The sequence below is a fragment of the Dama dama genome, chromosome 20 (genome assembly GCF_033118175.1).
Source record: "Dama dama isolate Ldn47 chromosome 20, ASM3311817v1, whole genome shotgun sequence".
NCBI lineage: Eukaryota > Metazoa > Chordata > Mammalia > Artiodactyla > Cervidae > Dama > Dama dama.
In genome coordinates, this window is record NC_083700.1 from 35,036,645 (window position 1) to 35,058,678 (window position 22,034).

General features: G+C 38.7%; 1 protein-coding gene and 1 pseudogene across 4 annotated transcripts in view; both read left to right on the forward strand.

Moving 5' to 3' along the window:
- The first annotated feature begins 1,919 nt into the window (after window positions 1-1,919).
- The window catches only part of WDR47 (WD repeat domain 47), a 61,108-nt gene continuing 40,993 nt past the window's right edge, over window positions 1,920-22,034 (forward strand). Inside the window, exons 1-2 of one of the 4 annotated variants that reach the window (XM_061121247.1) lie at window positions 1,920-2,178; window positions 19,121-19,180. In XM_061121247.1, the coding sequence (XP_060977230.1) occupies window positions 19,166-19,180 (15 nt within the window). In that variant the 5' untranslated portion in view covers window positions 1,920-2,178; window positions 19,121-19,165. Of the gene's footprint in view, window positions 2,179-4,510; window positions 4,531-19,120; window positions 19,181-22,034 lie in introns of those variants that run through there. The other 3 variants (XM_061121248.1, XM_061121249.1, XM_061121246.1) reach the window with 3 other exon arrangements.
- Window positions 10,894-11,420, forward strand: LOC133041145 (large ribosomal subunit protein eL34-like; annotated as a pseudogene).

Consider the following 22,034-nt stretch of genomic DNA (forward strand, 5'->3'; position numbering starts at 1 on the left):
AACAGCTATTAAGGTTGTAATGTAAAACTTGATGTTACATTAGGAAGCAAATGTATAGTCAATGCATTTATCAGTGTAGAAGTAATAAAATGTACCAGATGTCTTGTATTTCTGTGCCTGGTTCTTTTCCTCTTCCTACCCCCCTTTTCTGAAAATACAATGGTTGTATACTGCTTCCAATAATTTTGATTACTCTTAACTAGAAACTTAGATGTAAATAACACTATGTCCTAGGACATGGGGGATATAAACAATGACCTCTTATTCCCTCTGCCTTGTCAAAATAAAGTCCATTTTCTTCAAGCTAAAATTCCCAGTTATTACACGGTGGAGTAAAAGTAGATAAAGAAGGTTTTAAGATTCAGAATAGTTAGAATCTTGGCTCTGATACCTATCAGTTGTTAGATGACCTTGGGTGTGTTATTTTCCTTAATCTCTAAAATGGTAGTAATTAATATGCACTTTAAGGGAGATGGTGAGGCTTAAATGAGAACAAAAACAGGACATTTTGGTTTTTACTTGATGAATACTAAACCTATCTAGTGCCAGAAGTTCAGGTTATTCCCCCTCCCCACCCCTCCGGCTTTTTTTTTTCAATAGCACTCAGCCCCTATCCTTCTTGGAACTGCTGTTGTTTGAGAATTAAGGTTGGGAAGCTGGTTGCCAGGTAAACTATACTGGTAAAATAGTCAACAGACTATTTCCAAAATATATTTGACCACTCTTTCATTTTATACAGTCTGCAAAGTTGTTGTTGCTATTGTATTTAACATCAAGACCCTTTGTTGTTTAATCGCTAAGTCATGTGGAACGCTTTAGGACCCCAGGGAGCGCAGCACACCAGGCTTCCTTGTCCTTCACCATCTCCCAGTTTGCTCAAACTCATGTCCATTGAGTCCCTGATGCCATCAAGATAGATCCTGGGTAACACTAACTTGTGTTTACATTTATTTTTCTGTCATTTATCATTGAGAGGGTTCTTAACGAAGACTTTCTTCCAAGAGTTAATCAAGGCTAGGCAATTGAAGTTTGCAGTTAAGCGTCTGTGCTTAAATTGTTTTCTATCAATTTGTAAATATTTTTCCTAGCAACTTTTCCTCAAGCTATCGCTTCTTTTATCTTGAACTGGCTCAAATTCTTCCTTTCCAGAAATGTTTTTGATGTTTACTACCAGCCTCTTTTGTCACATTTTCCTCACTTTGGGAGACCCAGCTTACTTTTTAGCCTTTCTGAGGACTAAGTTCTTACGGGTTTGTGCTCGGTATTCTTTCCTGAGTTCTACGTGATTATACCCCTGAATGCTTAATTCAGCTTGGTTAAGCATCAGATATATTTGTGGAACACTGCTGTACTGATAGGGTAGAAAGTAGTGAGGTAGTGGGGCTTACTACCAAAATGGGTAATGGAAAACAGTGAATGTGTTGTGTTAAATAACAAAAATGCTTTAAGCATCAAGAAGGGGGGTAATTAAACTGCTGGAATTTTCAGGAAGTAAGTGGGACCTGGGAGAGAAGAGAGAAGAGAAGGTGGCGAGGTTTACTTCGTTATCCTTTATTAATAGACCATCAGGGAGGAGTCTTAAGAGTCACGTCTAAAGCGCAGACGACTCATTCGGAGGCGACAACCCCCTCCGCCCTACTGCGGGACGCGGGGTCACCGACCGCCAAAGGGTCTGCGTCCCAGCTGCCGGTCTCTCACGCAGTCGCCGCGCCGTCTTCCTCCGAGTCCAGCTGCTCCTTTGAGCGCTAGCAGGGAGCCGGCCCACCAGGCCTGTCCCCACCGCGCCCCGGGTTGGGGCCCGCCCAGCCTACTCTCCCTTCGGCGCAGGCACCTGCCTGGCCGCCCCGCTCGGCGGGGTCCTGAGGCGCCTCGGGGAAGCGCGCCGATTGGCTGCGGCTCGGGGCTGGTGCTTGGCTTCGGCGCCGCTTGACAACCGCAGTGTGCGAGAGGCTGAGCCGAGCGGTAGCCGGCTTCGGGAGGGGCAGACGAGAGGAAGGACGGACTGACGGGCTGATGGATTGACGCGCTGAGGGCAGGAGGCAGGACCGCCGCCGAGCCCAGACCGCCGCCCTCGCGCTCCCTCTCCAGCCCGGAACCCGCCCTTTCGGGGCCCCGTCGTCTGGCCTCCCAGCCGCGTTCTCCTCCGTGGTTTCTCCGGGCTCGACCCGGAGCCCCCAGGTGAGCGACTCCTGGAGGCGGAGGCGGCGTCGGGCTGCGCCTCGGGTTGTCATGGTCACCCGTCGCCGCCGGTCACCACCCGCAGGGCGGCGACCCCGGCGACCCCAAGGGCGGCGTTCCTGGCACGGGAGAAGGGTCTTGGGTAGGCTGGGGTGCTGACTGGGTGGGCACCGGGGTCGCGGGTGAGGCCCCGGCGCCGACGGATGGGGGCCAGGCCGCGACTGGAAGCCGCCGCTCCTGAACCACACCTTTGCCTCGCTGCCAGTCGGGCTTTGCAGACGGAGCGACGCCCCTCGCCCTGGCACTGTCCGCCTTTGAGCACGGTGGGTGCCCACCTCGCTGCTGCTGTGGGGCGAGAGGGCGGCTGACGACGCTGGTTCTTTCTTCCTCGCCCCTCTGCCAAGCCTGAGCGACAGCCGAGGGGCGCGCTCCCGTCCCTTTCTGGGCACGCCTTGGCCCGGAGGAGGGGAGGGCGCTGCGGGGCTGGGGCAGCCCCGCGGGGGCCGGGTTGGGCCTTCCTGACGTCAGTGGTCAGTGGCTGCAGGCCTTTGGGGGTCTGGGCGGAGTCGGGGAGAGGGGCCGCGACTGGATTTGGAACTGGGGTTGGACCGGAGCCCCGGGGGCGCCTGCGTGGGAGAGGAGAACGGGAGCTTGTAGAACTCACAGGGTTAAGCCGCTTACTTATGTTGGGGAGAAAAGAGATTGGGGCTCCAGCTCTGGAGCGAGGCCTTGGCCGAAAAGGGGCAGGGGGGACAGGGGAAGTATTTGACCAGCATTTGATTTTTTTTCCCCTCTCTGTACCCAGACGCGCAGTCAGTAACCACGCATGGTATCTGAGCAGAGCATTTTTGGCAACTTGGTTCTCTCTGCATAATGAGAGGAGAAGTCTTTGTTCCACCCAGATTCTTAGGTTGTGATCCTAACACTTATTTCCCTCCCCTTGTTGCTGACTTAGAGTGCTTCAAGAAGTTAATCGCACAGAGATTAACATGTAAGGCTTGAATATGCTGTAAATATTTTTTTCCCACAGTAAATCCAAGTAGATTTTTTGTCTCCAGTGTTGGCATATGTTGCCTTGAAATTTTACTGTAATAGAATGGAGAAACGCCTAAGAGCCTATTTTCCTTTATATAGCATGTTCCTGGGTCTCATTTAGAAGGAAAATGTAATGAACAATTTTACCTTAGGTTTTAGTGGAATGATTGCTTCTACATAGGAAGAAAAAATTATTATAGTGACCAACCAATTAAGCCATAACAGTGTATTGTTAGGGGAAAACACACACACACACACACACTTGAATTTGATGCCATTATAAATACGCAGTTTTTTTGTGAAGGAATTTTAATCTGTTTTCCACCCAGTTTCCCACTTCCTAATTGTCTTTTTTTCTTTCTGAAGCCAGTACTAGGATTATATCATAAGAGAGCAGGTTACTATCCGTTCCTAGTTACATAATGTGTTCAGCTTTTTCTTGTTTGTGAAGCCCCGGTTATCAATTACATACTAAATAGCATTTGATATGCTTGACATATGCTGCAGTTTGAGAAACACTTCAAAATAAGTGTGAAAAGATGCAGTTTTCCTTAGTAGCTTGGTAAGCTGAAAATCAGATTGCCTGGATTTAAGTTTCCCTTTGCTACTGATTGTAATCTTGGAAGAGCTGCTTACCCGAATGTTGACTAGTCTAATTTCCAGATGATAATACCTGCTTCTGTTTTAGTCTGGGAATGAGCTCTGAAGTTGAACAAAATAAAGTATTTGAAAGCACTTTGGAAACAAGATTTAAGACATCTGTTGATTACCTTTTAATAGAATGGAGCATTGACAAGATAATTACAAATTTCTGAATGATCTATTTAGTATTTCTAGGTCCAAGATCTTATTTCTTACAATGGCCTTAAAGGGCTCATAGAAACTATTAAAATACATCTTTACTTCTTGGTAGAGGTTCTTTATTACTGTGGTGACATGGCGGAAGGGTGTGTTCTTTCTATATGTGGGTCAGGATTGCTTTCCTGGTTTCAGTAGGATGTTTTCATAGTTTAGAAAATAAGGCTATGGCCAATAACTCTTACTTGAGTTTCATTTGGTATTAAATAATTCTTAGTGTACATCATTGATTCTTGATCAAGAAATAGCTTACTTTATCCCGTCTGACCTATGGTTTTCAAATAGGAGTATTCAAGATAAGCTGAAATGTGCCAAGAAGTAAATCTGTGTCCATAGAATATGACACACATTTATGGAATTGTCATCAATTTCCCTTGAAGACTTGGATAAAAAATAGTTTTTTAAAAAATATTAAACAGAAGATGTATGGAGAATGTAATAATGACACTAATTTCTAAGGTAAAATTCAAAGAAATTTTATGTTTACAGGCTCTGTGGGTTCAGTTTCTTTTGTCATTTTAGAGAACGTTTTAGAAGAATTGCCTTAGGCTTACTCAGCTAATGGATGAGAGATTACTTCATAGGACAGGAAATAAGTTGAGTTCACTTTCTGAAACTTTGACATTAGGCTCCAGATTACTTGAATCCTAACTATCCTCTCTTGTTTTCACCCCTATACAGGCCTGAACGTTATAATGGAAAGGTCACAGGATTTTAGACACAGTTGTCCTATTCTTGCTTCTGCACTTTTTGCAGTGTGACCTGAGACAAGTAACTAACATCTCAGAGTATTAGTGTTATCCTAGGTAAAATGAAGTTGGAAAGTTGTGAGAATTAATACAGATGATGTATGGGAGTATTTAGCACAGGACCTGACATCGTGGCTGCACAATAAATGTTCGCATGTTTTTCCCTTCCCATCTCTGCATGTTAGGATATTAACAATCCTTCAGACACATTTTTAGCAAGACACCTCATTATTCCTCTCAAATTCCATGGAATTTTGGCATTTTTTTATGTTACTCTTTATATTTTATGTATAATGTTTTTGTACAGAAGACTTGAATCCAGGTTATAAATCCAGGTCTTCAGGTTATAAATCCATTGCTGACCCTTGTCTGAGAATACTTTTTTTTTTGCCATTTAATTTTGAGACCATAACATTGAATAGCCAAAACTTACATATTTCAACTGATTTTTCTTTTTCTTTTGAATTTGTTTTTGTTTGAGTGAAAGGATACCGTTACATAATACCACACCCTCCTTTATAAGCCTTTTTGTGTTTTATCTTCTTGTTCACCATAGTAACTCAATCCTTGTAACCCAGGGGTGCAGCATGATGCTGGCACATGGTAGATACAAGTATTTTTAAATGAATGCTTCAACCATGTTTTTCTACAAGTAGGAGTCTCTCAATGTGGCGTCTTTAACAGAGTCGATCTAATCAGGATTCCCAATGTTTTAAAATTACACCTAGTTTTTTTTTAAAAAAACAAGGTAAACTTTTTCCAGATTAAATTTTTATATTTTATTCACAGAACATTAGCTCCTCCAGAAAATTTTCGAGAAGATCCCCTGGAGAAGGGAATGGCAACCCACTCCAGTATTCTTGCCTGGAAAATTCCGTGGACAGAGGAGCCTGGCAGGCTACAGACCATGGGGTCACAAAGAGTCAGACATGACTGAGTGACTAACATATATAACACACAACTCTTCCATAGCATGGTATTTGCAGCCCTTTTGACACATTGTCTGAGGACCTTGTCCTTACCTTATGAGTTCTAAAGGGGGAGAAATTTACATCACACCAATCACATGCATGTCACTCTGTTAGGAAGTTGATCTCATTTTACAGGTCAGCACTATTTTAGAGAAAAAGTACTACATGAAAAATGGCCTAAAATTTTTATACTATTTATAGTTGATGCATTTGATTCAAATAATGAATTCAAATAACTCATTCGAGAAATGAATGAAATTCTATGGCTAAGTGCCAAGTTTTGTGAAACCTATTGAAAAAGAAAATGGAACTTATATAAAAATCTTTGAGAAAGCTTTATAGAACTGAGCTAAAATTGGTACCTTATTGTCCATTTTGATTTAACATTTTTCCTTTCTTTGCTTCCAGTTTTATTCAGATATCATTGACAAACAGCACTGGATAAATTTAAGGTGTGCATAATAATTTGACTTGCATACATTATGAAATAATTATAAGTTTAGTGAACATCCATCATTTCATATAGATACAAAATTTTAAAAATAGGAAAAAGTATTTTCCCTTGTGATGAGAACTCTTAGGATTTACTCTCAACAACTTTCCTGTATAATATTGTTGTTGTTTAGTTGCTAAGTTGTGTCCGACTCTTTGTGACTGCGTGGACTGTAGCCTGCCAGCCTCCTCTGTCCATGGGATTTCCCAGGCAAGAATACTGGAGTGGGTTGCCATTTCCTTCTCCAGAAGGTTTTCCTCCCCAGGGATCAAACCAAGGTCTCCCGCATTGCAGGCAGATTTGTTACTATTTGAGCCATCAGGGAAGCCCCCTGTTTAGTATACAGCAGTGTTAATTATATTTATCACGTAGTACATTAAATAACCTTTTGATAGCCTTCATCCAGTTCTCTGTTCTCCTGCTCCTTACCTCTGATAACCACAAATCTGGTCTCTTTTTCTAAGAGTTTGTTTTTGAAGTATAATTTTTGAAGACTATGTAAGTTCCTGTTACATAACATAGTGATTTGATATTTCTATACATTTCAAAATGATCACCATGATAAGTCTAGTCACAATATGCCACTCTATAGAGACATCACATATTAATAGTTATTGTCTATAGTCCCCACACTGTATATCTCATACCCATGACTTATTTATTTTGAAACTGGAAATTTGTACCTCTTAATTTCCCTCACCTGTCTCTTCCTCCCCTCACAGGCTTCCTCTCTGGCAACCACCTGTTTGTTCTCTGTATGTATAACTGTCTCTGTTTTGTTTTTGTTTGTTCCACATATAAGTGAAATCATTCAGTATTTACTTTTCTCGAACTTATTTCATTTAGCATAATACCCTGTAGGTCCATCCTTGTTGTTACAAATGGCAAGATTTCATTTGTCTTTTTTTTTTTAATTTTATATTTGGCTGTGCTGGGTGTTCGTTGCAGCTCAAGGGCTTTCTCTAGTTGTGGCAAGTGGAAGCTACTCTTCATTGTGGTGCATGGGCTTCTCCTTGCAGTGGCTTCTTTTGTTGCAGAACACAGGCTGTAGTGCAGGATCCTCGGTAGTGGTGGTGCTTCGGCTCAGTAGTTGTGACTTGTGGGCGTGGTTGCTTCATGGCATGTGGAGTCTTCCCTGACCAGGGATAGAACCCGTGTCCCCTGTATTGACAGGTGGATTCTTAACCACTGGACCACCAGGGAAACCTTTCATTCACTGTTTTGGCTGAGTAATATTCTGTGGTGTATATGTGTGTGTATACCACATCTTTCTCCATCTCTTAGTGTGCACTTAGGTTGCTTTCCTGTCTTACTTTTGTAAATAATGCAGCAATGAGCGTAGGGGTTCTTATATTTTTTCTAACTAATGTCTTCATTTTTTTCAGATAAATATCCAGGAGTGGAATTGCTGGGTCCTATGGTAGTTCTATTTTTAATTTTTTGAGGAATCTGTTTACTGTTTTCCATAGTGGCTGTACCAGTTTACATTCCCGCCTGCAGTTCACAAGGGTTCTTTGTTTTCCATATCCTTGCCAACAGGTGTTATTTGTTATCTTTTTCAGTAATAACCATCCTGACATGTGTGAGGATGTCACTGGTTTTGATTAGTATTTCCCTGATGATTGGTTGAGCATCTTTTCATTGCAGTCTGTATGTCTTTGGGAAAATATGTTTAAATCTTTTGCCCATTTTTTAATTGGGTTGTTCATTTTTTGATGTTTTATGAGTTCTTTGCATATTTTGGATATTAACCCCTTGCTATATATAGTCTGAACATTTTTCCAAATTTTCCTTTTTAAAAAATATTATTTTGAAAGCTTGAAAATAGAATTGGGTTGGTTTTCTTTATAACTTTAGGAAAAGCATTTGAAATGAAATTCTGGGAAGTACAAAAACAGTATCTCACAAATAGATGATGTAAAGCAACGTTAGGTGTCCAGTTGTGCTTGTATAGTACCCACATTGTGGGAATTGTTAATTTCACTGTGTACAGTTGTTGACCAGAAGGAGGGAGTATTGTGTTCTGGAGGGAGTATTGTGTTCTGTTTCAGGTGCTTTAAAGTGAGGTTAACAATTGTTCAGAGGAGAATGACTAGTATTGTAAAGAATCTGGAAGTTATGTGAAGATTGGTTGAAGGAAGTAGGGGAATAGACATGAGGATTGTCAGACTCAAATGTGTAAGTTTTCAACATAACAAATTTTTATTGTGCTGACCCTGAAGACATACCTAGATGAAAGTAGATTTCAATGCAATATTGGAAAACAAAATAAAATGCCTTTTTATACTTGTGAAAAATTGGAGAGATTCTGCATTATCTATTGCTGTGTAACATATTACCCCCAATCTAAGTGGCTTAAAGCAACAAATATTCACCTTACTGTTTCTGGAGGTCAGGAATCTGGGCCGTCCCAGCTGCAGCCTCTGATTTTAGGTCTCTCATGAGGTTGCAGTTAAGCTTCTCTAGGAGCTATGGTCTCACCTGAAAGCTAGACTGGGAAATGATCTCCTTCCAAGCTCAGTGACTCGGACCTCTGTTCCTTGTTGGACTGAGGGCTTCCACACTTCACAGACTGCTGACTGAAGACTTTCTTCAGCTCTTTGTTACTTGGATCTTTCCATAAGGTTTCTTCATGACATGGCAGCTGACTTCCCCCAGAGAGAGCAGTTTGAGAGAGGGCACACACCTGCTCTTGGAATGGATGTTACCAGCTCTCTATAAATCTTGGAAGTGACACCCCAACACTTCCAGTCTGCACTTGGATACAAGTGAGTTACTAAATCCAGTCCACACTTAAGGGCCAGGGACTACGAAAGGGTGTAAAAACGATAGTAGTCTCACTGGTGACTGTCTTAGAGACTGAGACAGGTACCTTGGGTGGGGTATAGAAATTTTCTGTTATTGAAGGCGTTTATGTAGACATTGGCGGACCATCTGTCAGAGATGTGTTCAGATACTCTGTACTAAAAAAGAGAGTGGACAAAGGTACCTCCCAACTTAATTCTATGATAAGTTTATAAATGCTAAGGAAGTAGAAAAGCTAAGGATGGAAAACTCAGTTAACTAAGTGGGTAGTTATATAGTATATATGCTATTGTACTTCTTTCAGTCATTAATGCTTATATATTTGTGGTTTTTTTAGTACGTTTTCAAGTTTTTGTGACTTAGTACATTTTTTTATGTTTCTAAATACTCTGCTGTATAGTAGATACAGTTGTATATCTACTGACAAACTGTTTTTTCTGTGTTCAGTTTTTGAAGCATACTCAAATATCTTAAGTTCTACTTTTCTCATTGAAAACAAGTGTGGGAGTAAAAAAAAACATAAAGGCTAATTTTAATCTATTTTACAAAGATTACCTTGTCTTTAGGTGTGACGGAAAACTATGTTAGAGATAGTTATATTTCATTATATAATGAAAAGTGAAATTGTGTTCTTAGATAAAGCATCTCTTTTACCACAAATAAGGTAGAACACACAAATAAGCAAATGAAGACTACTATATAAATTTATATGAATATTCACTTTGATCTTAATTAATAAACATTAATTTGTGATTAGGATTTTAAATTAATTTTTATTACAATATTACTCTTAAAAACATTCTGCCTATCTTTTTTTCCCCTATCTTTTTTACATGTGTTTTTATAGGTTGAAATTTTACTTAATAAACATTTGAATTTTTACCATAAGCTGCTATGATAATTTAAGGAATAAACTGTTTAAAACTTTTTTAATTCTTTGCAAGATTAATACCTAAAACTTTTGACTCCGAGTCAGGAGACCTTGAGTTTCTTATGCTTCAGTTCAGTTCAGTCACTCAGTCATGTCCTACTCCTTGCGTCCCCATGAATCGCAGCACGCCATGCCTCCCTGTCCATCACCAACTCCCGGAGTTCACTCAAACTCATGTCCATCGAGTTGGTGATGCCATCCAGCCATCTCATCCTCTGTTGTCCCCTTCTCCTCCTGCCCCCAATCCCTCCCAGCATCAGGGTCTTTTCCAATGCTTAGCTCTGCCTAATGTCCAATAATAATTCTATAGTCAAGTGGTGGCATTGTTTCTCATTAATAAGTAAGATTCACATTTTGAATAGTTCTAAAGAAGTTACTTGCTTTGGTCTGACCAGACTTACCCCCTCCATGTTTCTCTTGAAATCCGTGACACAATTTATGAACTTTATGATTGGAAAAGTGTTAAGTCTGAAACTGGAGAACTCAGCAGAGGTCCAGTAGACCTTAAACCTCCTGAACCATGTTGTAAACAAGTGATCTAAAACAGTGTATTATTATTAATATTTTGCCACACCCATGTGGCATGCGGGAGCTCCCAGACCAGGGAGGGAGCCCATGTCCCCTGCATTGGGAGCATAGAGTCTTAACCACTGGACTGCCAGGGAGGTCCCTAAAAAAGTATATTATTTAAGAATAAAACAAATTTTTCACATACTTCCTTTTTAGATCTAAAATTCTTATGCTTTAAATTAGCACCATAATTTTGCTTTTGGTCGTGCTCCAAAAACTAAGTTATGTTCAGCAGCAAAGCATTCTAGCAGCACACTATTGAAATTTATCTAATTTCTTCTTCCTCTTCTGGGGTGGTATCTAAAAGTATTCAGAATGATACAGCATTTGACATACTATTGTCTTTTGTTCTGCAGTACAGCCTGTAACAAAACCAGGCTGTCCTGAACCCCTGGTAGTAGAATTATTTACCTTTATCCCAAGAAGGTTGGGAAAGCACCAGAATCTGCATGTGGAGTGTGCCCAGGCCAGCTTCCAAGGAATTCATGCTGTGAGACCTGAAGCTCTTATGAAAGTCAGTGAAAGTTGCTTAAGTCGTGTCTGACGCTTTGTGACCCCATGGACTATACAGTCCATGGAATTCTCCAGGCCAGAATACTGGAGTGGGTTGCCATTTCCTTCCCCAGGGGATCTTCCCAACCCAGGGATCGAACCCAGGTCTCCCACATTGCAGGCTTATGAGGTTGTCTAAAAAGTATAGACCAACATGTAGTGGTTCCATATGTGCTGCATGTGTTTGTGACAGAATTAAATGCACTTTCCTTATTGAGGAGCAGAAAATTGTTGTGAAAGTATTGAAAACACAAACCAGAGTCAGAAAGCTAAATTAAAAAATGAAGCTTTTTTGAGTAATAAAAAGATCAAAAAGATGTAAAAAATTTTTAAATAAATAAAATTTATTTAGACTTCCTCATATTCAATATGGCTTTTCAAAGGTACTTTGAAATCTGTTTTCTTTTAAAGTCAAAAGTTAAACAGCTGAGGGGCTCCCCTGATAGCTCAGTGGTAAAGAATCCGCCTGCAGTGCAGGAGACACAGGAGATGTGGGTTCGATCCCGGGGCTGGGAAACTCCCCTGGAGGAGGGCATGGCAACCCGCTCCAGTAGTTTTGCTTGGAGAATCCCATGGAGAGAGGAACCTGGCGGGCTACAGTCCATAGGTCACAAAGAGTCGGACACAGCTGAAGCGACTGAGCATGCATAGATGCAAACAGCTAAACTCTAGAGTTCTTTCGATCTAGATTTTTTTTTTCATTTTGGAGGTTTCCTTCCCTCCTGTCATTTTCAGTACTGCTTGTTTTTTGATGGCAGTATTCATTTGGATAACATTATTTAAAAATTAACTGGAGTTTTAAGTAAAGGTTAGGAAGTATATTTTACTAGATGTGGATAGATCTTTTAAAATAGAAAAAGTAATCTTTAAATTCATTTTAGTTTCTTACACAGTTGAGCTAATTTGTCTCTCTAGCTAAAAGGGTATGTCTAAAACTCTGATTAGATTGTTGTTAATGTAGACTTCTAGCTTATTTACCCACCCTATTAGCATTGTTTAATAGAAAAACAATATGAAAAATGATAGAACTATGGACCTCTTGGAATAATTTTTTATATTATTGGAGTTCGATGAAGGTTTTTCATTTTGGCATATTTAGATGACTGTGTATCCATTTTATGTTTTTCCTCATTTTTGTATTGTTGCCCTTTCTTTTCTTGGAAATCAATGTGATACAATAGAAAGAACTTTGGTCAACTTGTGGTTCCAGTCTTGTCCTAGAGTTTTTGTCTACAGTCTTTTCTTCCTTCCTTCTCTCCCTTTCTGTTTCTGTTTCTGTGTCTCTCTTTGCCTATCCTCTCTGTCTCTGTATTTCTGTCTTTCTCAGTCAAAAATTCTCATTTTCATTGTTACAAAGCTTAGGTTTGGGATTGGGGAGGAGGACGCAATTTCTTGCCTGTCAGAGTAAGGCAACGCAGATGTTTTAGGGAATTAATGAAAAATTGATCTGAAAATTAATCTAAGTATATATATTTGCCTCCTTTTTACCCCTTTGTTTTTTGTTACACAGTTAAATAGGTTCCTTCAGTTACTTTTAAGAAATTTCTTGGATGGCACTGACATCAATGTTGATATCGGAATTTATGTTCTGACATGTTTCTGAAAGAAGTATTCAGCTGCTACTGAGATGTTCAGCCTTAATATAAATGCTGGCTGAAGTTTTTGACCATACAAAGCTTTGTGTCTTCATCTGTAAAATGGAGATAACATTGTCAATCTTATGATTGATGTAAAGATCAATTAAGCAATATAAGATCCTACAATAGTTTTTGTGCCCAATAGTTTTTGCATTGTAAATGTAGCAGTTAATCCTGTCTTTGGACTTTCCTTGTGGCTCAGATGGTAAAGAATCTGCCTGCAATGCGGGGGACTTGGGTTTGATCCCTGGAGAAGGGAATGGCTACCCACTCCAGTATTCTGGCCTGGAGAATTCCATGGACAGAGGAACTTGGCAGACTATGGTCCATGTGTTTGGGATTCTTCTGTACCTGGTACCTTGATATAGAACTTTTGAGATCTAATTTTGTGATTTTTTTTTTTCATTTTCATAGTTTTTTCTGTTAAATTAAAACTTTTATTTATATAAGAAATGTATGTATAATTAATACATGAATATATATTGGTTATAAATCATTCAGATGATTTGAATGATGAAGAGTAAAAGAATCTTCCTTCAATCCTTTCCTTTCCTGGTTCCCTGCCCTCCATCCAATCTCATTCTTCTTTTCAGAGGTAACCTCTCTGAACAGTTTGATATGTATCCCTCCAGCCTCTCTTTGTCATTTATTTCGATACAGAATACTACGCTCTCCCTTTTAAAAGAGATAAATAGGCCTATTTATATTCATCGATTTATCAAGTATTTGTTGATAGCTGTATTTTTCTGTAATGTGTCTTTTTATTGTTAAGGTACAGTAGATCTACATCACTGCAGTAGTATTCTATAATATGAATTTACCAAAAATTAACAATTCTCCTATTGATGAGAGCTCAGGTCATTTCTAATTTTTCTCTATTACAAACAGATCTTAAGGAACATCTTTGTATATGTTCAGTTCAGTTCATTTCAGTCGCTCAGTCGTGTCCGACTCTTTGCAACCCCATGAACCACAGCACGCCAGGCCTCCCTGTCATCACCAACTCCCAGAGTCCACCCAAATCCATGTCCATTGTGTTGGTGATGCCATCCAACCATCTCATTCTCTGTTGTCCCCTTCTCCTCCTGCCCTCAATCTTTCCCAGCATCAGGGTCTTTTCAGTGAGTCAGTTCTTTGCATCAAAGTTTTGGAGTTTCAGCTTCAACATCAGTCCTTCCAGTGAACACCCAGGACTGATCTCCTTTAGGATGGACTGGTTGGATCTCCTTGCAGTCCAAGGGACTCTCAAGTGTCTTCTCTAACACCACAGTTCAAAAGCATCAGTTCTTCAGTGCTCAGCCCTCTTTATAGTCCAACTCTCACATCCATACATGAGTACTGGAAAAACCATAGCCTTGACTAGATGGACCTTTGTTGGCAAAGTAATGTCTCTGCTTTTTAATATGCTGTCTAGGTTGGTCATAACTTTCCTTCCAAGGAGTAAGCGTCTTTTAATTTTATGGCTGCACTCACCATCTGCAGTGATTTTGGAGCCCAAAAAAAATAAAGTCAGTCACTGTTTCCACTGTTTCCCATTTATTTGCCATGAAGTGATGGGACTGGATGCCATGATCTTAGTTTTCTGAATGCTGAGTTTTAAGCCAGCTTTTTCACTCTCCTCTTTTACCTTCATCAGGGGCTCTTTAGTTCTTCACTTTCTGCCATCAGGGTGGTGTCATCTGCATATCTGAGGTTATTGATATTTCTCCCAGCAATCTTGATTCCAGCTTGTGCTTCTTCCAGCCCAGGGTTTCTCATGATGTACTCTGCATATAAGTTAAATAAGCAGGGTGACAATATACAGCCTTGACATACTCCTTTTCCTAGTTGGAACCAGTCTGTTGGTCCATGTCCAGTTCTCACTGTTGCTTCCTGACCTGCATACAGGTTTCTCAAGAGGCAGGTGGTCTGGTATTCCCATCTCGTTCAGAATTTTCCACAGTTTATTGTGAGCCACACAGTCAAAGGCTTTGGCATGGTCAGTAAAGCAGAAATAGATGTTTTTCTGGAACTCTCTTGGCTTTTTTGATGATTCAACAAATGTTGGCAATTTGATCTCTGGTTCCTCTGCCTTTTTTAAAACCAGCTTGAACTTCTGGAATTTCACGGTTCAAGTATTGTATATGTATCTTTGTATATATTTGTATATTTTTGCAGAATAGGTTCCTAGAAATAGAATTGGAATTGGTGAGTCAAAGAGTATATGCATTTAAAATTTTCATAGATGAAAATTTCATGCTGTCAAATTCTCTCTCCAAAAGTCTGTCCCAATTTATATTCTTTCTTTCATTATGTATTTTAAAAGATTTTTGGTCATACCGTGCGGCGTATGGAATCTTGTTTCCACGACTAGGGTCTGAACCCTGCCCACTGTGGTGGAAACATGGACTCCTAACCACTGGATCCCCGGGGAGGTCCCCAATCTATATTCTTAACCCAGTGTGTGTGAAGGGTCATTTACTCACACTCTTGCCAGCTCTGGATACTATCAGGTCTTTTAAATTTTGCCATTGTTGGTATCTTATTTTAATATAATTTTTTTGGTTATTTTTAGTGCTGTGAATTGTTCAGCTGGAATTTTGGGGGAGATACTGATTTGAAGATGCTATTTTTATGTTCTGGATGATAATCTTTTAACCGTTTGTATTATATTTGGTCCTTGTCCCTTATCTATTACCTTGTTCATGGCAACTTCTGTTAAATGGAAGATTTACATTTACGTTTTTAGTGCCAAATTTGGCAGATTTTAAATTTACCTTTTTTGGTTTTTATGTGACTGAATTACACAGCATATGTCTACTTATCTTGTACATTTTTTTAGTATTAGTAATTAAATGTATTTAAAAAATATTTGTGGGTTTGAATATGAAAATAATACAAATACTTTTATCTCATAAAGAATGATTGAAATAATATTTGAATAGAATCTGTGAAGAGGGTCTCAGTTTATGAAAAAAATACAAATCATTCTGAAATGTTATTGCTTCATTATATAATTATATTCCTTATATGTCTAATTATTTCCAGTTATTTGCAATGGGAAAGTCATTATGTTTCATGTGTATGTTGTTTTAGTCGCTCAGCTGTGTCTGATCCATTGCGACTCCATGGACTGTAGTCTGCCAGGCTCTTCTGTCCATGGGGATTCTCTAGGCAAGAATACTGGAGTGGGTAGCCTATCCCTTCTCCAGGGGATCTTCCTGACTTAGGAATTGAACCAGGGTCTCCTGCAGTGCAGGCAGATTCTTTACCAGCTGAGTTACCAGGGAACATATGTTTCATATGTAATATTTAAATTATACATATAATATAAAATTTCATATAAAATATTTAAAATTTTTGGAATAGGTAATAATTGCACATGGTCTAAAATCAAAAAGGTACAAAAGGGTGTATAGTGACACCATTTTTCTTCTTTATTATCCATTCCATTTCTGTTCTTTATTATCCATTTTTCCCTCTTGGAGACAACCAGTTTTATCAGTTTCTTGTGTCTGTTGCCAGAGAAATTTTATGCATATATACAAAGTATTTTTATGTTAATTGATTCTTTTCTTTTTTTAGCTATATAAAGCTGCACCTGCTTTAAATGTAATTTGTTCTTCAGGCTAAAAATCATTCACAGTTCCAGAAGGTAAATTAAAATAATTGATGAATAGAGAACAGCTGTCAGCAGTAAGAAGGGACACATGCTGCATCCATGCTAGCTGATTAGTAGACATGACAGGGCCTTGCAGTTAGAAGGGCTTTTCTTTTGTTTATTTAAATGATCTAAAACAAATCTTTCTTTTCTCTTGTTAAACTGACTTTAGAATCAGAGACTTCTGATTATTCCAGAGTTGATATTTCCCCCTAAGAAAATATACTTCCTGTTATTGAAATTTGAGTTAAAACAAATGTAAAACTTGAAGGGAAATCATAGAAATTAGACAAACTAAGTAACCCTCTTATTTTATGTGTGAAGAAATTGAGGCCAGTAGAAATTAAATGACTTGCAATGTCACATTGATATTCCTGAAGGACCAGATATTTGCAGTTAAGTAATCTGGCAGCAGCATGGGTTTTTGGAATGCTCTTTTATTTAAGAGCTAGGAAGTTTTTTCCTCCCTCTTCTTCTTCTTTTTTTTTTTTTTTAAAGGAGAAGTTACAGTAGTCTTACTTTGCAGTTTGATATTTTATAAAAAATCTTCATAGTACTTCATTTCCTCATCTGCGTTTTTCCCTGTAAACTGGAATGGTAAAGCACTATTGTTCAGCGTTAGGCACTCTGTAATTCTTGGAAAGTTAAAAGAAAGCGGTGTTTATTGTTTAGGATGGGGATAGGGATAAGTGGAGCCTTTCTTAAACACTTTTTTTCTTGACTATAAATATTTAATGGATGTGCCCTAATTCCCTTAATCTTATGCTTTTGAATCATTCTTAGCCTTCTGCATTTTCTTCCTTCCTAATTTGTATTATAAGTAAGTGAAAGTACCTCATTGCAAAGGGACATTTAAATATCTATTTATGTTTGGTTAGAAAGCTACGACTGATATTTTTTCATGAAACTTTTTTCATAACTATGTATGGAAATATACATATTAGTCAATATATTTCTATTACCATTCTTTTTTTTTCTTACCTATTGCTAACATTTTACCTTTAATTTTAGATTTCTAAAAATAATTTTGTTTTTTTCCCTCTAATACGTTCTTTTAATCTTGATTCACTTAGATAGTTATCAGCAGGAGTCCATATAGAGACCCCATCTGGGGTTTAGTTTCTGTAGATGCTAATTGTATCTTAGTACTAAAATACTGACCTCTGTCTAGCTCATTTCCAGATATATTTACTTTTTAAAAAAACTCTTTTTTCCTTACTTCATTAGTAAATATTAGTAAATGTTTATTTCTTAGAGGAAAATTCATAGAGTTCATGTTTTGTGATTTATTTTTTAATAGCAAATCTATCTTTTAGTATGAAAATACTGAAACAATCTGATCCTGCCTACCCCAATTTTTTTTCTGTTTTCGGTGGAATACACTTTATTGTTGGCCCTATATATTATAAACTCTGCTTGGTGAGCATGCATGTACATGGGCTTGCATAGCTACCTAAGATGTTATCAGGGCTGATTTGGCTGAATAGATTGAAGGGCCGGAGCTTTATCCTTTAGAATGACTTTTTTTTTTGGCCTCGCCATGGGATCTTAATTCCCTGACCAAGGATCAGACCTGGATCATCAGTAGTGAAAGCATGGATGCCTAACCACTGGACCACTAGGGAATTCCCTTGAATGGGTTTTATTTTATTTATTTATTTATTTTTCTAATAAGTAGATTAAGTGTGTATTTCAAGTATTTATTTTAAGTGTATATCTTTTTTTCCCCAAACTTTTTCTCTTGTGTTAGAGTATAACTAATTAACAGTGTTGTGGGAGTTTCAGGTGAACAGTGAAGGGACTCAGCCATACATGTAGTGTATCCATTCTCCCCCAGAGCCCCCTCCCATCCAGGCTGGCACATAACACTGAGTCAGGTTCCATGTACTATACTATAGGTCCTTGCTGGTTATCCATTTTTAATACAGCAGTGTGTACCTGACCTTCCCAAACCCCCTAACTGTCCCTTCCCCCTGGCACCCATAAGCTTGTTTTCTAAGTCTGTGAGTCTCTTTCTGTCTTGTAAGTAAGTTCATTTGTATCATTTCTTTTTAGATTCCAGGTATAAGGGATGTCATACAATATTTCTCTTTCTCTGACTTCACTCAGTATGACACTCTCTAGGTCCATCGTGTTGCTGCAGATGGCCTTATTTCATTCTTTTTAACAACTGAGTATTATTTCATTGCATGTGTGTACGTCGTCTTTGTCCATTTCTCTGTCGATGGACATTTAGGTTGCTTCCATGTCTTGGCTATTGTAAGCAGTGCTGCAATGAACATTGGGGTGCATCCTTTCGGATCATGTTTTTCTCTGGATATATATGGAGTAAGGAGTAGGGTCATATGATAGCTCTATTTTTCGTTTTTTAAGGACCGTCAATACTGTTCTCCATAGTGGCATCACCGACTCAATGGACATGAGTTTGTGTAAGCTTCGGGAGCTGGTGATGGACAGGGAAGCTTGGTGTGCTGCAGTCATGGGGTCTCAAAGAGTCGGACACAACCGAGTGACTGAATTGGACTGGACTGATAGTGGCTGTACCAATTTACATTCCCACCAACAGTGTAGGAGGGTTCCCTTCTCTCTATACCCTCTCCAGCATTTATTGTTTGTGGATTTTTTTGATGATAGCCATTGAATGACTTTTAGAAGAGTTGCAAACAAAATCATCAACTCTGTACTTTTTTTTCCCTTGTAGGATAATTGCTTTGCAATATGGTGTTGGCCTTTGCCATATATCAACATGAATCAGCCACAGGTATACGTAGGCCCCTCCCTCCAGAGCCCCCTGCTCCCATCTCCCACCTTATCCCATCCCTCTAGGTTGTTACAGACTATTGGGTTGAGCTCCCTGTATTAAACAGCAAATTCCCACTTGCTATCTGTTTTACGTGTAGTAATGTATGTGTTTCCATGCTGTTTTCTCAGTTTGTCCCAGCCCCTCCTTCCCCTACTGTGTCTACAAGTCTTTTCTCCATGTCTGTCTTCATTGCTGCTCTGCTGCTCTGTAGTTTTTAAGAGACGTTTCTTCATTGATTTTTTTTTTTTGCATCTTAAATTAATTCAAGTAATAATTATGAACATTTATGTACTGTCTGTCTCATCAAAAATAATTTTAGTGGTTCCTAAGCTAGTAGAATCTTACTGATTTGTAGTCCCCCTGAGGGGAGAGGAAGAGGCATTTATTACTGAATTCTACTTCTCCGAATTAGAGGAAAATCTTAGCTTTGTAGTGATTAATAGTTTAAAGAGATTTAAAAAATGTTGATGAATTATGCTTTGTTATCTTTAAAAATATATACAGCTGGGATTTTGGGAGCTTCTACAAATGCTACAGTAACACAGGGTGCATTCAAAAAGATTAATTCTAAAATATAGTCATTATGTACCTATGTTTTATGTTGTATCTAGCCACAGTAAAGTTTATAAGAGTTAAAATTCTGGGTTGGGTAATTATACTTTTCTACTGGGAATTCTATAGTATGGAATTAAAACTTATCTTTTAAATTATTTTTTAAAAACCCTGAATAATTCTGGTTAATTAAGATATATTTTTTGCATCTATTCAAAATCTAAGTATAAAATCATTGTAAAATATATATTGTTAGAATATACTACTTCTCTTAGGCTTTATTGATTGATCAGAAATGATGGCAGTGTGAAACTTGTGGTTATGATTTAAATTTAAGTGGAACTATTGCCATAGATTCATAGTGTAATAACTCCAGAGTTACTTAGTATTAAACTGAATGTTGAATAGTCTGAGGCCTATAAACTATTTAATATCATAGTGTTTATTGTGTAACTGGTATATGGTGATTTAAATGAAGTGCCCTCTAAGAACTATTGAGGCAGCTTTACAGTTATTTTTCTGGGAGTTAAATTAGCAGTGGCTCATTGGTAAAGAATTCTCCTGCCAAAGCAGGAGACATGGGTTTGATCCTTGGGTCAGGAAGATCCCTTGGAGGAGGAAATGGCAACTTACTCCAGTATTCTTGCCTGGGAAATCCCATGGACAGAGGAGCCTGGCAGGCTCCACGGGGTTGCAACGAGTTGGGCTTGACTTAATGACTCAACAACAACAATTCTTTTCTAGTAAGAACTATCTGAAGATTTGGGGAATGCTAAAATCAGTGTGCTTTAGGAGTAATCTCAGAAAGACAGTTGTGAAATATGATCAGAATTTATTGAATGGAAATATCATTAATTTTATTGTACAAAGTCTTTTGAACAAAGTCTGTGAGCAGAAGGATAGCCAGCTTAGAAGACAGCAAAGGGAAACCCAAAACATGAGGAACTGGGTGACTGGCCTGTTGGGGGAGAATTTGTGATTTGTCTGTTTCCTGAGGTAAGCATGTCCTTATTATGGAGATGGATGTATGAGATTAGTTTAGTCTGATGTCATTACATATTTGAGTCATAATTACTTTCCCATGCTCTGTCCTTTGTTTACTGCCTTCTCCACCTAAGAGAGAAAATGCAGTCATCTGATGAGCATTCTAGTCTGCCACATGATTGTAATTAATTCTCATTATGAAGAAATAAATGTCAAAATAGTAACCAAATTGAAAAAAATAAACCTGTATGCATACGTGTATATATATTTATATTTCTGCGAATTTGGTAAAAGATAATTGGTCCTGTGGGAAAGATGCTTACAGTTTGTTTTATCTGATCATGTTTGTTTGCAACTAGTCTCCTTAGCTTGCTATTCTTTTGTATTGCTCTGAGCCTGGGCTTTTGAAAACTGCAACAACTTAGGGCATTTAACTTGTGTGGTCTCATCTTTAAAACGAGAATGTTGACCTAATGCTCTTCAGAATTCCTCTTAGTTCTGATTCTTGATGATTAACTTGTGAGCTCAGTTGTATCACTGCAGACTTAACAGGTAAGAGAAGGGATTTGAGAGAACTGAAATATCATTGATGTTTATGTTGATAGTACCAATATTACTCAGAGTTGCACATTTCAATCAGCCTTGTTTTTTTGGTTCCAAAGTATAGAGTACATTTTACGTGTTGCTGCTACATTTTGTAAACTTCTTAAGGGCGGAGTGAGTACAGGACAGTGTATATCACAAAGAAAAGATAGCCAGTGCTTATTGAATGAATATATAGGACATAGCTAAACATGGTTTGGTTATTTTTGACTTTAAAAATATTCTTTATTATGGCAAATTTTAAACATATGTATGAGTAGACAGAATAATATTATCTTAGTTCATCTGAGGTGCTGTAACAGGATACCATAGACTCGGTGATCTATATATAGAAGAAATTTAGTGCCCAAAATTCTAGATGCTGGGAGTCAGAGATAAGGGTGCTAGCATGGTTAGGTTCTGTGACAGCCCTCTTCCTAGTTGCAGACTGCTGAGTCACGTTGTAGTCTCCTAAGAGAGAGGGCTAAGCTAACTTTCTGGGGTCTCTTCTACTTTTTAATCATTATTATTATTTTTTAATTTGATTTTTAAGTTTTATTTGGCCATGCCAAGAGGCATGCAGGATTTTAGTTCCCCAACTGAACTACTGGTTGCCCCTTGCGGTAGGAGCGTGGAGTCTTAACCACTGAACCACCAGGAAACTGGGGTGTCTTTTACAAGGGCACTGATCCTA